This window comes from Cydia strobilella, chromosome Z, assembly GCF_947568885.1.
Source record: "Cydia strobilella chromosome Z, ilCydStro3.1, whole genome shotgun sequence".
Taxonomy (NCBI): domain Eukaryota; kingdom Metazoa; phylum Arthropoda; class Insecta; order Lepidoptera; family Tortricidae; genus Cydia; species Cydia strobilella.
Window position 1 is genome coordinate 21,206,643 of NC_086068.1, and position 17,673 is coordinate 21,224,315.

The window sequence follows — 17,673 nt, forward strand, 5'->3', positions numbered from 1 at the left end:
CTTTAATAGGATAACAAGATTAAAAAATTTGGTTATAATTTCACATTAAAATGGAGTTCTAAGTTTGGTGATCGTTTACAATTTTTGGGTTACAAATGATTATTTTGGTGTTATTTGTTTTAAAAGGATAAAAATATGGTACAAATTTGGGAATCATTTCTCATTAAATAGGAGTTCTTATTTTGGTGATCATTCATTATTTTTGGTGGTAAAAACGAATTTTTTGGTGTTAAATTTTACTAAATCTGGTGATTTGTTAAATACATGCCAATAAGTAGTTACCCAAGTGTGGCCAAGAGTCCCATCTTAGACTTTTTACTTTTTTTTAGCTAGTGTAGCTACTAAAAGGACGCTAAGCACTAACCCCCTTATTCATAAAACGTTACGGGCCTGATTTAGTTAAATTATGCTTTATCCCTTTCTTACAAATACATAAGTCAAAATGACAGATAAAGACAAACGATTCATAGCTAATTCAGGCCAGTAACGCGTTTATGAATAACGCCATAAGAATTTCGTACATTGACCCGCCTATTCCTATCTCTATCGCACATGCATAACAATATGGATGTCCTGCTCACACAGTGTCAATGACCGCCGGCATCACTGGCGGGACATTAATGTACCTAATTACGTTCGTGCGAAAGAGATAGGAACAGGCAGGTACCTACGAAATTATTCGTGCTTAGCGTCCTAACTTTAGTAAACCATCCAAGTTTACCGTCCTAGATTCTTTCTAGAGTCAAATACTTTGGGAAAGTAAATACAATAAAATTCAGTAGATATCTGTATTCTGTATTCTGCATTCATTCAAACGTAAAGCCTGACCAGGAATACATATATGATCACGCGCCATGTTGCGGAATTTCACTGGAACAAATTTTTTCATACTATACTGAACTGTCACCCTATACCTATACATGCACAACAACAGCGCCCTCTTGACAATGATCATATATTACTGGTCAGGCTTATTTACATGGCAAAAACTGAATCCGAAGATAAATATGTTGCCGATTCGCACAATTTGGAACATTGTTCTGTAGGAAGTGTAGGAATAGGAACCTACATTTGAAATAGTTTTTAGTTGCTCACCTACTTTTCTCTTTTGTTTCAGGCGCTTAGCGGCTTCGATGAACTTCGTCTGTACGTTAAACAAGGCGGTGATTTCAGCAAAGAACTTGCTGCCATATTGCAAGAAAGGTAATACATACATACATACATACATAGATTATGGTTACTTAATTCAAGAGTGGTAGGGTAAACTGTCCTAATGTCATGCCGACTGAAACCGAAATTCGGCCACCAGAAGAAATTATACGTAGGAGAAACTACCACTTGCAACTAAAATCAAAACAAAAAAAATAGAGTTGTTAATTCGTATTTAGAGGTAGTATTTTTAATGTTGTAAACAAGCCAAATACCAACACAATAGCTACGTAGCAACATCGTAATCAACTCTAATTACGCTTGAGTAATTGGGTTGATAAACTGAATACAAACAGGTTAGTTAGTAGGTACTGGTTCTAGACCTTGAACTTCTAAAGTATTGCATAGGTCCCTTATTTTTACTTAGGTACAATCGCGGACATTCCCGGTGAACCACCCCCGGTGAGGCCGGTGTCGATTTTAGTCGCAAAAATGTAAAATTGATAGATTTAGTCGGTGAAATTGTACACCTTTTGTTACCTAATTGAAAGAACAAGTACTAGTTTCTATTAGCACGTCTTCTTATCTTGCCTTTTATCAGATAAATTTTTTGAAAACAGACTCACTATATTAGTAATGATTTTTTTCTAATGGACGTTTAGGTAAACGCGCGTAAAGCACTGATCTTGTCGCTCTTATTTGTAAATTTCGTAAAGTTTGGACTGCTAAAAACGGGAAATTTGTATTACAGATATTCTGTACTTGACCTTTATCAGATTACATATTTGTTATACGACTTAGAATTCGAGGAAATGAAAGTTAAACGAATTCAATTTTCTCCAGAAATCACTACAAAACAAGTGACAATATCTCTGAAAATCGACTTAATTTCAACGTAATTTTGATACTTAAACAATCTACAACATTTGCTGAAACTATTCTTATACATCAATTTGTATAATTTACCACTATAAATTTTTGATGAATTTTTAAAAACTGCCCCTTCTCTTCATAATTTACCGGTGACGCACGCTCGCGACCTCATTATTAAAAGGCAAGATCAGAAGACGTGCTAATAGAAACCAATACTTGTTATTTAGATATTACGTAACAAAACGTGTATAATTTCAACGTCTAAATCTATCAATTTTACATTTTTGCTCCAAAATCGACACCGGCCTCTTAAGGGCAAAAATCGTTCATACGTCTTGCAAACGGTCAGGCGATATCATAAAAGTGATGACTAATAGCTTGGCACTTAAAAATGTAGGTGTTGAAAAAAAAGGTTAACTCAGGTAAAGTTTATTGCCGTCTATTGTCTTCGTGACGGTCGGCATTTGCAAACTAAGATAAGGAATCCAAAATGCATCCTAATTGGTAAATCTTTATGGGGAGACGAAGCTTAGCCTAAACAACAACAACTAATAAACTGTCCTTACTGCCTATTGTTTGTCTCATTACCTGTTTTTACCCTTTCCATTATTAAGATAGAGAATCGTAAATGCATCGTAATTGGTTATCTCTAATATTGGAGGCGGAGTTTAGCTCGCTCGTAAGGATCGAGGTAAAAAAAATCTGAAGTGGTTCACCGGCAATGTCCCCGATTGTACAGTCGACGTCAAAGATATGTTTACACTTTTACACCTTACTCCCTTGAAGGTGAAAAAAATTCTTAACCAACATACACTACCGCTCATAACTATTTAGGCACTCGTAATTTTTTCCATACAATTGTATACAAAATCGACTTTCAGAATTATACCGCTAAGTCGCAGTCGGGTAACAGTTTTTTGTGGAGTTTACTTTTTTAATTTAACAGGCATATCGAGCTTCAAAATGATGTGCAGAATATTCGTGTACATTGACTATTTACCAAATTTGGCAAGCGTAAAAAAATCCATAGATCGTTTTCCAGTACAAAATCGATTTATTCTGTATGAACTAGTACAGTCGCCATCAGATATATCGGAGCGACCAAGGCGCTCACAAATATCTGAACACGCCTCTATTGCCAAGGCGTTAGAGTGCGTGTTCAAATATTTGTGAACACCTTGGCCGCTTAGATATATCTGATGGCGACTGTACATAAGGGATTTTTAAATCGTTGCATAAACTAAACTGGAAATTTTAAAGGATGTCTTTGGCAACAATTTGAGGCTCAATATATTTACCTAAATAAAAATTCAGTCCAACATATAAGAGAGTCATTTGCCTGCGAACGAACAGTATGATTTTGCAAATAATTATTGTATACAATTGTATGGTGAAAATTGCGGGTGCCTAAATACTAAATACTTGAGCGGTAATGTATCTGACGTCGAATGTACAAACTTGTGGGACACTAAGTATACTTTTAGCAAAAAGTAACTCACTTAAGATAACGATAAGCAATCTTATCAAATTCTCAGTAGAAAGTAAACGCTTCGAAGAAACACAGGTATGAAACAATACGTTATTGTTTGCGATGACATCGAACGCGGCGAACGAAACATATGTTCACGCTCACCGGCGGGACAATTGCGCGAGCAAAACCATGGCGCTCGTCACGGTGAATAATTGGGTTTAACACTTGTTAACAATGGCGGTTGTGTAGGATTCAGTATTAGATATTGGTCATTTTCAGTATTTCGCCACTTTCAATTACTCATTGGATATTGAATATATACTCGTACATATCCATTCGTTGCATATGCACAAGTTGCTGATCATATCATATAGAATATTAAACGGTCAGGCTTTTGCACTGGTTGTTACTTTTGTATTTGTAAAAATACTTCGTCTACTCCGCCTTGTTTATTTTTACTGATTATGATTTTATTGCATTGTATTTGGAATAAAGTTCAAACGTAGGACGTATGCGAGTAACTGGCAACACAAACAAAAATAGATCGTCGCGAGGTGCCGCCAAGTGGGCCGCGACGCGACTCGACACAAATATACCATTCTTTTACACGTTTATGTTAAAGAACGTTATCGTTTCGAGGCATTCAAACTAAACAAGTAGGTACAGGTAGACAAGAAACTAAATGGTAACCATTCCTGCACAAGTAAGAAAGCACTAAAATATTAATCACCAAACTATGCTGAATCATTTGAATTTTTATTAATTATTTCCAGGATAGAAGCTGAAAATTATTATTCGAAGTGTTTAGCGAAACTTGGCACTAAGCTGAGCAAAGCTTGTAAAGAGAGCATTGGCTCCTGCGCCGAGGCGTGGAAACATGTCGCTACTGAGATGGAGAAACGAGCAGATATTCATAGGTAATAACTAGTTAACAAATTTTAAAAAAAAACCTCCCTTTTGAAGTCAGTGATAAACCGCAATGAATAAACTAAATTATAATAAAAACCGGCCAAGAGCGAGTCGGACTCGCGCACGAAGGGTTCATTACACAGAAAACGGCAAAAAATCAAGTTTGTTGTAAGGGAGCCCCACTTAAATATTTATTTTATTCTGTGTTTAGTATTTGTTGTTATAGCGGCAACAGAAATACATCATCTATGAAAATGTCAACTGTCTAGCTATCACGGTTCATGAGATACATCCTGGTGACAGACAGACGGACAGACGGACAGCGGAGTCTTAGTAATAGGGTCCCGTTTTTACCCTTTGCGTACGAAACCCTAATAATAAAAATGAAAAATTTAATAAATTTCATTTAACTGTGTAAAGGGTTAAAAACTGTAATAGATGTCATAATTATATTAAAGAAGTTCCGGCCTTCACCACTGGAGGGCTTCGTCACTTTTTCTTTTTCTTTAATATATGACATCTATTACAGTTTTTAATTTATATATAGTAGTGTGACTACTTAAAAAAACACAAATCAAAATATTTAATAAAATAATTTGATTTGTTCCCAAACTTGTTGTGTAATAGTACATTACTACAGAGGCCGGGAAGTAAGGGGTTGCCGGCCGAATGCATATATTTGTTGGTTTCGGTTTCGCGCGTGCTCATAAGATGTCTGAGCCACCATTATCCTGTGTAAGGGATACTATCGTTAATAACCAAAGTGTTTCTTGACATGTTCCAGGGCATATTCTCACGCTCTTACAGAGGAATTAGTAAAACCTATGAAAATTATTATCGACAATCAACTAAAGCTGAGAAAAAAGGTAAATACAAATAGAAATCTGTACTCGTCCATATGAGGTTTTTTAATTTTTCTTATGTGAATGTTTTTAACGAAATCAGTCTTTAAAAACGACCATACGATAAAAGATCTTACCACCGTAAGATAAAAGACGTACTTATACGAAAATACATATTATAAATCCGATTGAGGTAGCGTCGACCACGTAACCTAATAACATTGTTTTATTCTCAGATCGAGGGTAACGTGGATAAAACTTCGCGGACTCTCTCCGAGTGGCGTACAAACGAAGTTAAATCTAAGAAGAATTCGCACGCAGCGGCAAGGGAAAACGAGAAACTGCAAGATGCTACTTTAGATATTAGGTCTGCTTACTTTGCAATGCACTCGACGATCTGAACATCGCGACATGATTTTGACAAAATAAATACTAAACGAGATGTTCAGTCGTCGAATTGAAGGATCCTTCGCTTAGTTAGCAATGCGATGGCCTGTCTATATATGTGAAATAGTGAATATACCATGCGAATGCGAATGATCATCAATGTTATAAGTAGTAAAGGAATGTTTTGAGGGATATTGGACCCTAGAGGGCGTTATAATCGCAAATCATATAGCTTTTATATTGGGAGATCGTATTGGCATAAGCGGCTACCGCCTTAATAAGTTTTATCACGATTACTTAATATGAAATTGTCCATTCCTTCGCTCGTGAAAAAGCACTAAGTACCTACTAAAAAGTGCGTATAAGCACGTTACCAGTTAGTAGGTTGTATGTTGTTTGTAGTCGGATGCCGCGCAGCTCCAGCGTCGGGCACATCCCGCACGCGCACGCACACTCCATCCTGAGCGCGGCGCGCGCAGAGCGCGTCGCCGGCGCCACCAGCGAGCGGGACGCTGCCAAGCTCCTAGTCAAGAAGAGGAAGACGGAAGACGCCGTTAAAAAGACTGAAGTCGAATATTACAATGTTTGTGTTCACGCGGAAAGGGCCAGGTAACTACAATGAATTAATGAATAATATTTATTTCAGGACCAGTGCCATATTATGTTAGTAACAGTCAGATACGTGTTTACCAATATGATAAAGTACTAAATCCGGTCTATCACACGTAAGCTAAAGTAAGGACGCTTAACATGAAGAATTTCGTAGGTACATTGATTCTATAGCTGTCCCGCTCGCGCACTGGCATTTACCGCTGGCATCATGGGCGGGACAGCTTTATCATTATGCGCGTGCGATAGAGACAGGAATAGGCGGGTACGAAATTGTTCGTGCTTAGCGGTCTTATCTTTCTTTACACAATCTAGTTTGTTACCGTAATATATTGTACGGAGCTGTATAGTATGAATTTTCTCAAATGGTTTTACGCCTAAGCCCCTAATTTGTTAAACAAAAGCCATTGTTTCTTTTATGTGAGCGGTCAGCTTCCGTTTTAAGCGCGTGTGAAAGCAACAATGTCGTTTAAATAGCTGCTATATCGTATTGGTTTTTGATGTTCAAAGCTATGTAATAATATGAGCGCTCGCCTTCATTGAGGTGGTCGATCGTCCTACATTACCAAAACATGTTATATGTAATCGAATTTAAACTATCGTGAGACCAAAGCTGGGCATGAACTCGTTAATCGTTAATTAACGAAGTTATCATTTCGATTAACGGATTAACTTTGAAGTTAACTTGAAAAGGTTTTAACGGACTTGTTAACTTCCGTTACATTTCCCTAAGTCCGTTAATCGTTAATCGCACCCCACCACGCCGCAAAAAACTAGTTCTGACAAGTACGTTCGGGCCGGTCAACATGTGCGACGCGTGGCAACGGCAATGTATTGTTTGTGAGTGAAACGAAAAAAAAAACCATTTCATTTACGATGGCGGGATTCCATTTGAAACTGCACAAAGAGAACCTAAATGTTGATCAATTGTTTAACAATTGCTTTACGAGCTCTGCTTTTCAAAGTCAGCATGTGGTTGTATTAGGTACCTTTGATACGTGATAATACTTAGGTAGGTATATAAATAACTATGTTAAAGGTTAAATACTTTTAATCGAAAAAAAAGAAAAAATTAAAAAAAATTGTTTAAACAATTACTTAAATTGGTTCATTCATTTTTTTCGTATAACGGTGAAAGCTTAAAAAGTGAATTATTTATTTAATAATATCTAGACAGACTTGATCGAATGTAGGATCTAGGAATAGGATTACCCTACCCCCTACAAGACTACTAAGAATAGTACAAGTGCAACAACAACTATTTTAAAATAAAGTATTTATCAGACTGACATGACTGTTAAATAATAACACGACACTAGCTGTTAAATTGGTTGCCCCTGTAATTAGTCACCTTACTAACCTCTGTTTTAAGGATGGAGTTTTTCCCACACCGCTTAAGACGTACGGGATTATTGAGCGTGTTCTGAACACCAAGATTGGGGGACAGAAGCTGTTCGCGTCCGTGGGCTTTAGCTCTAGATACCCACACGTGTCCCCTGGGTAGCGCCAAATGAACAGCCCTTTCTGGTGGTAGGTTTTTTGACCGCGGCTTGTCACCACCCTCCTGTACTAAACCTCGCCGCTAAATGGCTTAAGCCGTGTTCCGGTGTGAAGTCAGGAGTAGCCATTAGGAGGAGGACGGGTCTGAATAGGACCGCTCTGCTTGCTTACCGGTTTCAGTGCCTTGGTTGGCTGTACCTGGTGCCTGGTCGCGGAGGGTAGCGGGATCCGAAGCACGGTTTTCCGTTAGCCGACCGCAGGTAGTTGGGGGCCCAAGTAGAGGTTTCGCCAATCGTGAAAGGCTCTCTACCTTATGGTTGCTGGTGGACTTGGGCGTGCAGCAAATTGTGTACGCTTTAATATATCGATCGCACAGTGGTGACCTGGAGACAACCAGGCTGTTCCAACATCTCACGGAGGCGGCGGAAGTTGCACAGCAACGATACCCGCGAGCACAGTTGGTTTTTCTGGGGGACTTCAATGCCCACCATGAGGAGTGGTTGTGCCCATACCAGTTTACTGACCATGCTGGGAGAGAGGCCCGCAAGTTTGCATTATCTCTCGATCTCACCCAACTGGTCGACCAGCCAACTCGTGTTCCGGACGTTGCTGGCCACACACCCAATTGCTTGGACCTTCTGCTGACAACAGACCCAGACAGGTACAATGTATCTGTGTCATCCCCCTTGGGAACCTCTGACCACTGTCTGGTGAAATCTGTGTCGTTCCATTCCCCGCAGGATCGTAGCCCAAGAGGCTCACGCCGAGTGTGGCGATACAAGTCAGCAGACTGGGATGAGATGCGGCACTTCTTTGCATCTTATCCTTGGCAGCAAACCTGTTTCATCAGTGATGATCCGTCGATCTGTGCGAATGCTATCACCGATGTGTTGCGCCTGGGCATGGAATACTATATTCCCTACTCAGACGTAGCAACCGGAGGCACAGCTCGTCCATGGTTCAACGCCGAGTGTGACCGGGCAGAAGCCCTTAAGCACGCGGCTTATTTATCGTGGGCTGATGCTCGTAATGATCCGGTTGTACAGGCAAAGAAGCAGTCGTTCAATAGAGCAGGTAGGTCTTGCAAGAAGGTTATACGGAAAGCCCGATTTCTTCACGTTCGCCGTGTAGGCGCCAAGCTAGCCTCTTACCCGTCAGGGAGTAAGGCGTTTTGGTCGCTGGCAAAGTCGGTGGAGTCGAATTTCTGTCGCCCCTCTTTACCTCCATTGCTGAGGCCAGATGGATCACTGGCACATACACCGAAAGACAAGGCAAACCTGTTTGCCTCTCTTTTCGCAGAAAATTCGCGTCTGGACGCTGGCGTCGCTAAGCCTCCCTCCATACCTACCTTTGGTGCTTCAATGCCCGAAGTAAAAAGACACCAAAGGGAGGTATTGAAAGCACTGCGCTATCTAGACGTGAACAAAGCTAGTGGCCCTGATGGAGTTCCAGCGATTGTGTTGAAGACTTGTGCGGCTGAGTTGTCTCCAGTACTGACACGCCTGTATCGTCTTTCCCTGAGGTCGGGTCAAGTCCCCGAGTCGTGGAAGCTTGCAAACGTACAGCCTGTACCTAAGAAGGGTAGTCGTGCTGACCCGTCAAATTATCGACCTATCGCGATCACCTCCATACTTTGTAAGATTATGTACATAGACTTGAACCTTAAAACCACCACGTTGCTTTTTAAAGGGCATTGTTGCTTTGACGGGTGGCTTATACGGGAGCTAACCGCTCGCACAAAAGAAACAATGGCTTTTGTTTAACAGATTAGGGTCATAGACGTAAAAATCATTTGAGAAAATTCATACTATACAGCGTCATTTACTTCAGCCGCCAAACCGCCTACAATATTTTACACTATTTTGCGCGTTTGAGTATTGCTCTTTGTATTATTAACTCGCCGCTTGCAATCCAATGCTAATTGTAATTATTTTTTGTCTATTGGTGTTAAAAATGTTTTTTCCCCTACTAGCTCGGAAAGCCGTCTTTTATCTTTTAAAACAAGCGGGGAAAAACGCATTTTATCCACTAGTGGGGAAAGTAATTTGACCTTGGATGGAGCGTGTTTAAGTAGCTTTTGACAGATAACAAAACGAAAAACGCTCATAATAATGGTTCGTTCGATATTAATTATCATAAATAAATGGTTTGAGAATTTAATAAAAAATACCAAATTTAGCTTTATTTAATGATTTTAAGTCATAAACCTTAAATTCCATAAGAAACATTTGGTTTTTTTAAATGATGTTGAATGTAATTTAGAACGCATAAGTTGAGTCGATGCAATTTCAAAACGCATCGTCAGAAATGTCAACATTGTCAACAAAAAATTTCTCACCGACCCCGATACGTAAAAATACACAACTTCCAGAGTTTTCTGTTATAATATCGTATTATCGTAAAAAAATTAGTAATTCCAGTGATGAAGATGATCTAATGCCTGTGGATGTTGCACTTTCCTCGCTATAGTGATGGAAAAATTTTTGTGTTACACACCGGTGCAAATGTATTTTACTTCTCGTGTGTTGAAACACGAGCAAGCGAAAGGATTCTATAGTTGAACCACGAGCGAAGGGAGTGGTTCTAAAATAGAATCCTAAGCGTAGCGAGTGTTACCACATTCGCGGGTAAAATACAACTTTGCACCCTTGTATAACAAATATATATTTTAGTGAAGTAGGGAAAAATGCTCTTGGTGGAAGTGCCCTGAAAACCAAGTGGGCAAATGTACAATCGTGAGACACGCCTTATTTGTACGTATATATGTTCACTGATCCCAACTGACCTTTGTTGCGTTCAGGCTGGAGTGGGAATCCAGCGTGATGAAAGGCGCCGGCATGCTTGAATCTCTGGAGGAAGAGAGACTGGCTCAGCTGAAGACCGCAGCCGACTGCTACCTCAGGCTGACTGCAGCGGTTCCTCCGCAGCTAGCTGAGGTACAGACATTTAACCCTAAAAAAATAACTATTCAATTAAAAATTAATAAAATACCCCTAAATACCCTAGGTATATGCCAAAAAATTCATTTTATGCCTAAAATGCTTTACATCATTTCGGAAAAGAGCCGATGATACTCTTCAAACTGCTGGATCGATAGAAATGGTTGAGAACCACCGCAAGGAAACTCGCCTTCACGTAAAAAATATCGCATCGAAATTGGTCCATCCGTTGGAGAGTTACGATGCCACAGACAGACACACAGACATAGGCTTCAACCATTTAACACCCCATTGGGCAATCTCACGCTGGCTCAAAGCGGGCTGGAAACGTCACATACACCTTTGAATTTCTTTGCTTACAAGTTTCCTCATGGCGCTTTCCTTCACCAAAAAAGTGACTGATATCAAATTATATTTCGTATAAAAGTTCCGAGACACTCATTGGTATGAGCCGGGGTTTGAACCCGCGACATCCGGAAGTCACGATTACAGGCCACCAACACATTTTTCTCAAAAATGGACGGCAAAGTCGACGTTGCCGTTTAAAAAGTAGGTCGCGAAGTGCGTAGTTTATGGTCAGTCAAAAAATTAAAAAGTTAAAAACATTGCAGTCTCGATTTCGGGACTGCAATGTTGCATACAAATTCCATTATTTGTCGAGTTCCAATTTTTTAAAAAGTTGAAGTGGCCATATCAAATGAAGGCATAGGTCCATTAAACAGCCAAACAGATGATCAGTACTTATTATTATAATGTTGGTACCGCGACTATTTAGGTGTCTCAAATAGGTTGGCGTATTTTCAGCAGAAAAATACACTTCCATTTTTAATTTAAAAACATAAAACGGCGGCAAAGCAAATCTGTTTAGTTTTTTCTGTGAAAATATATACAAAAGAACGTTGCTTCTGTAAAATATTTTTATTATATTTGCATTTATTGCGCCATTTTTGAGAAAAGCACTATATATGACTCGGCTGGAAGGCTACTTGCTGGCTTTGGATTCAATTTAACGGACTCCCAAGGTCGTCCGTTTAAAACGAATCCTCAGCCAGCAAGTAGCTACTTCCGAGCCTCGACAATAATGTACTATAAAAAAAAATTACAATAAAATAAACTTATTTCAGATTTCTAACAACCTAGTGGGCCCCATAAGCAAGGCGGAGCCTCACGTAGACATGCGCGTGGTGCGGCGAGTGCGCAGCGCGCCCGCCGGCGCCACCGAGCAGCTGCTGCCAGACTTCTACTGCGAGCACACCACGCTCGCCATGAACAAGGAGCGTCGCAAGCAGGTACACTACACTACACTACACCACTAATAATGTACGTTTTTCTGTAGATGTTAATAGGCCAAGCAGGTATCTTAGAGGGAAATGCTAGGAACACAATTTTTAACTTCGTACGTAGCTTTATTTGAACTAGTCCCCGACCGTAACCCTGTTGCTGGGGGGGAGACGGGGTTTTAAGGTTCAATGTTTCGGTTTTTTGATTATATCTCGGAAACTATGCGTCTGAGCGATATGGCCACTTATACAAAATGAAAAGTGATTTAATTTGTTACAAGTTTTATTAGAAACTGTAACAGATGTCATATATTAAAGAAAAAAGTGACGAAGCCCTCCAGTGGTGAAGGCCGGGTCCGGCCTTCACCACTGGAAGGCTTCGTCACTATCGTTACAGTTTATAATTTATATACTATAGTAGTGTGACTACTTAAAAAACACAAATCAAAATATTTAATAAAATAATTTGATTTGTTTCCAAACTTGTTCAAGTTTTATTAGGTCAAGTTTTTTGATATTTTGTATAGATTTTGAGATATCCGCTCTTGAAGGTTTATTTAGGGCTCAATTTTTTATTTTTATTATCTACATCAGTGAAGCTGCTAGGCAGGGTTTGGTTACGTTTTCGTATAAATCGGGGATGCTGAATACATTTATGGTATCAACATTGACACCACAGAACTATATCAAGATAGAAGTAAAGAGCTCGGCAATTTGTAGGGAGACCGAGCGTGTAACATTTTGCGTAGGTACTTTGACGTCACGAGCGTAATTTAGTGATGAGAAACATAAGCCGCGCGAAACGATTCAAAAGCATCGATTCACAGATCGATTAGAACACGGCATCGATTCTAAAATATCGATAAGAACCGACAGAAGAAATGATAATTATTTTCAACAGAGGAAATGATAATTCACGTTGACGATTCAACGGAGCCACGACGTTCTATTGCCAAAATAGTGTTTAGTTTTTAAGTTTATGAAATTTATATGTATGTTAGTCTATAAGGTATATGTAATATAGGCCTTGTTGCCTGAATTAAATTTTAAAATAAAAATCACAGAACTAGGTATATCAAGATAGAAGGAAAGACAGTTATCATTTCGTCTGTTTTCAAAATCGATTTTAATAATCGAGTAAGAAAATCGCAGTGTACAGCACTATTCTTACTTTTGACAGAAAAAATGAATTTTGAATAGCTTATTTTTACATCGCTGGTTTTGAACGCACGCCAAGTCTGGCTCGTCAAATTTAAGCCGCAATGGAAAGCTAGCGTTAGCACACAATCGCCCGCTACTGTTCTGATGAAAATAATAAAATAAATAGATTTTAATCAATGACAGATATTTAAGGACAAATTGTACTTACCAATGAAAGGAAATACCTCCATTAACAACTCCAACTTTATTGGTAGTGTTTGAACAGTTAATTATTGCGCAAGAAACCATTTTGTTTTTAAAACCTGACGTCGCAAGCAGACATCGATCGGGAGCAGATTGAAGTTCGCGGCGAGCAATTGAGCCACCAGGTCGTAGTTTCGCCACGCGAGGTACATACACTCTTTTCTTCTATCTTGATATAGTTCTGTGATTGACACCTTTCCGAACTAAAAGCTGAATTCACCTCACACCAAAATTCACACCTTTAAAGTATGATTTTTGAGATAAAAACTATATTATATCCTGTCTCGGGACTCAAACCATCTCTATACCAAATTTCAACGAAATCGGTTCAGCGGTTTAAGCGTAAAGAGGAGTTTTAAAAAAAATGTTTTTACTTAGGAATGGTGTCAATGTTGATATTTTCAGACGCCGGAACCGGAAGAAGCAGTCGACGCTTACAAAATGGTCATTTTGACGACCCCCACTTCAGAGTTCAATAACTACTTTAAAAACTGGTCTGAAAGAATGGAAAAGTGCATTAAATATAAAGGAGAATACTTTGACAAACAATAAAAATGCATATTCTTTTTAATTCCCGACATTTTCAGGGCAGCCCTCGTATTGCGTCATCTTTTCTTCTAAAACAGTTTGATCCTTGCATAAAACTGAGTTGTTTATTCCGTGCTAAAATGATAAATGTTAAGGATAGCTCACACGTTAATTAAATTCAGATGATGTGAATTTTATTACCAGTAGCGTATATAAAATATTTTCATTGTTACTCTATCCAGGCACTGCTAAAAATTCTACAACTAGTAAAACAAGACATAGATCGAGAGCGCAAGTCTAAGCAGGGCTTGGAGAAACTGTCCATGGCCATGAAGCAGACGCCCACGTTCGGCAACGACGACTCGCAACAGAATGTCGCCGACAAACTATATCATGTAAGCTTTACATCCTAATTAAACATCCACTCTGCAACCCTACTCTCTTAAGGGGCCCACTGACTATCAGTCCGCCGGACGATAACGGCCTGTCAGTTAGAACAAAAATTTGACAGTTTCGAACAAATGACAGGCCGATATCGTCAGGCGGACTGATAGTCAGTGGGCCCCTTTATACTATACCTACTATACCCTCTCAGTCCCACCTTTATACAGGATAAATAAAATAAAAAACATTTTATGTTTTATTAAATTCGTCTAAAAGATTCTGGTGATGAGCAGACAACCCAAGACCGACTGTCTTGGAGCCGTAAAACGAGGAGGGTCGGCCCTAAATAAAAAGATAGGGCACAGCAGAACAAGAATTCCACTGAAAATCTAAAAAGTCAAATCTGGTTAAAATGTTGTAGATTCTGGTGAGCTTATAAGTTCATTACTTATAAATATTTGATCTTCCCTTATTCGTACTCTTTCAATTTTACAAGTGACGAAGATTTTAATTTAATGGAGGTTCCGTCAAAACATACTAACAGGTAATTAATGATGTATTTAAAATTGCTTTCAGATGAAATCAATGTTGACATATTTGGAAGCTGTAAGATACAAAATAACGTCAACATTGAACGAACTCGATAGCCGGGCTCCCGTCAGTCACCCCCTGGCGACACACATCAAGGTCATCAGGGACAAGCAAGGCCTGCAACAGAGCGTACTGAAAGTCAGTGTCGTGGTCAATTAAAAAAAACCGTAGCATTCATACTCAAGCCACAGAATAAGTAATAGTATTATCATACAGAACGGCCACGCACCGCCCCGCCTCGACTCGAATTACCTCGCCCCGCGACAGCAGATTGACGGCCGTTTGCCGGCCGCTCAGTACTATTTGATGTATAGCGTGCTCAAGCCTCGTGAAAAATGTGCGAGGGAATGGGGTTCAAAACTTGTGCTTATTCTGTGATGTGGGTTTACAATTCTCAAAAATTTTATATAAACACCAAGTAACTTTATTGACAATCTTCACAGGTGCCTCCATGGCTGCAGGAGGACTATCAGAACGAAGTCAACAAAAATCTGCAACCAAATTACACGGCGCTAACTAAAAGCGTAAACGGCGGCGGCGAAGAGAGGGAAAGGCGTGATTCGATAATGAGCAGGGCGTCAAGCAAGCTGCGTATAGAGCACCTGTCGTTCCGACGGAACACGGAGAGCCGGAGCGCGCCGGTGACGCCGCTGTGCGCAGAGCCGCCCGCCGCACCGCCGCCGCCGCCGCCGCCGCCGCCCGAGAGCCCGCTCGACTGGAGCGAGCGCGGCGCCGGCGACGGCCTCTCCAACCAGCAGGACAGCGACTTCGGTCAGTCAACTTGCTACTTATACTTACTGCGCCCTACATACACATACTCGCCTAACTTCTCTGCAGCAGCTAACAAATACCTATTATCAAACAATTCTCATGCTTTTATACACAATCTTTGACAATATGATTATGTTGGAGTTGATTTCGTTTACATCAATTCGAATCGAATCGTTTGGGAAGTTAGAGTTAACCAATAGGCAACTCGTTTAGCCATCATTAATTTAATACTTTACTGCAGACGAATTTTCTTCGCAAAGCGATAGTTCTACGGATCTGACCGACATGCTGAAGAACGAGAGTGGCGACAATGCGACACCCACTAAGTCTATCGGCAAATGTAGAGCGCTGTACATTTACGAGGCCAGGCTGAACGACGAGCTGACTCTATCGCCAGGTACTTCACTTCTCTCTTTGTCAAACATTGGTGTCAATTTGTATGTCAAAAAAGGCGTAAAATTAAATAATGTGTCCCTTGGAGGGGCACATCTATAAGGACGTAACACCTACGAACACAACAAAAGTCAGTACTTTTGCAGTGTTCATGCCCGTTGCGTCAATAAGAATAATTTACTTATACATGTCTGCGTAAGACATCTGGTGAGGGTGGTGCAGTTTAAAAATTATTGAAATCACCGTATACAATCTGCATCGCGTTATGTGATTGATGATAATGATAATAGGTACTAGCGTAGCGTATGGTTATTAGCACTAGTGCTGACAATGACATGCTTTTTCTGTGCAGGCGACATTATAAACATTCACGAGAAGCAGGAGGATGGCTGGTGGGCCGGCGACCTAGACGGCCGCTACGGCATCTTCCCCGCCTCCTACGTCGAGGAGATCACCACCTGCATATGAACGTGACACCCGACTGATCACTTACCTACTAAATCGATCACATAGGTACTATGCCTGGTTACCCCACATGGGCGCTCCCAATTGAAGATGAGAGTGTGACCGCTCATTTCAGATCCATCCAGTACCTATGTAAATTACAATCCACAAAAGTTTTAGAGGTAATACATGGACTATTTGTAGTAAAATAGTGCATGTTGCAACTGAATAGTGCGGCTCTCGGTGATGTATTTTTTACAAATAGATGATCGCCAATGTGTGGTGACCTTGCGGGTAGTCGTAAACGCGTCGTAAAGCGGCGTCTGTGGGTGATATAATTTAGTCTATGAACCCAATACACACAATCTTAATCATACACACAGAAATAACGCACAAATATTAGAGTCTAGACAGCTGAACAAAATTACTACATGGCGCCATTCGTGTTGAGCTTAAGGGGATCCCGTGCCCCAATGACTTTCTAATGTTTTTTGTAGATTATCATATCAACAACAACGGCTTTAAGCTACATAGTATCCCATATTTACTTCAAAGTTCATTGTTTTCGAGATATTTGGAATCAAAGTTGAACAATTTTAGGCCAAAAAACTAATTTTCTGGCCATAACTTTTGTGTTAATTAGTTTAAAATTAAAACCTTAGACAAATTTTTGCGGACGTCAAAGACGAACCCTAATATGTAGATTTCGTATATGCAAGATCTTTCACAGCAATCGAGATACGAAAACAGTTTAGAAAATGTTTAAAAACTCATAAATAAATAAGTAATCATCTTCAAAATCCGGTAGACAAAAATGGAGATAAAAGATTGAAGAACCGATATCCGTTTGTCTTATAATTCTATCTGTAATGCAAAAGTAGGAAATAAGATTCAAAACTTGTCAAAAATCGATGAATACCTCGGGTAGCCTCTTAATAGAGAGAGGTCTTAGAATTCCAATTTCGGATATGTCGGTCGAAAGGGCAAAAGAAATGATATGTTTATATGTTTTTTAAACCCGAGTACCTCGTTAGGCGCAGTCAGCAAAACACGCATCGTGCCGTGCAGAGCCATCTCATTCAGATGTTTAAACATCTATAGGCCAAGCAATAAGAAGGTATAGAGGGAAATGCTAGGAACACAATTTTTAACTTCGTAGCTTTATTTGGACTAGTTAGGAGATGAACATATCAAAAGTC

At 39.8% G+C, this 17,673-nt stretch overlaps 1 protein-coding gene across 2 annotated transcripts in view; it reads left to right on the forward strand.

The window, feature by feature from the left end:
- LOC134754244 (nostrin) overlaps positions 1-16,616 on the forward strand; it is a 76,482-nt gene extending 59,866 nt beyond the window's left edge. The window contains exons 3-14 of one of the 2 annotated variants that reach the window (XM_063690441.1): positions 1,118-1,203; positions 4,267-4,410; positions 5,187-5,268; positions 5,481-5,611; positions 6,034-6,240; positions 10,541-10,676; positions 11,804-11,968; positions 14,134-14,286; positions 14,852-15,004; positions 15,310-15,637; positions 15,879-16,034; positions 16,383-16,615. In XM_063690441.1, the coding sequence (XP_063546511.1) occupies positions 1,118-1,203; positions 4,267-4,410; positions 5,187-5,268; positions 5,481-5,611; positions 6,034-6,240; positions 10,541-10,676; positions 11,804-11,968; positions 14,134-14,286; positions 14,852-15,004; positions 15,310-15,637; positions 15,879-16,034; positions 16,383-16,498 (1,857 nt within the window). In that variant the 3' untranslated portion in view covers positions 16,499-16,615. Of the gene's footprint in view, positions 1-1,117; positions 1,204-4,266; positions 4,411-5,186; positions 5,269-5,480; positions 5,612-6,033; positions 6,241-10,540; positions 10,677-11,803; positions 11,969-14,133; positions 14,287-14,851; positions 15,005-15,309; positions 15,638-15,878; positions 16,035-16,382 lie in introns of both variants that reach the window. The other variant, XM_063690442.1, reaches the window with a different exon arrangement.
- Positions 16,617-17,673: the final 1,057 nt, after the last annotated feature.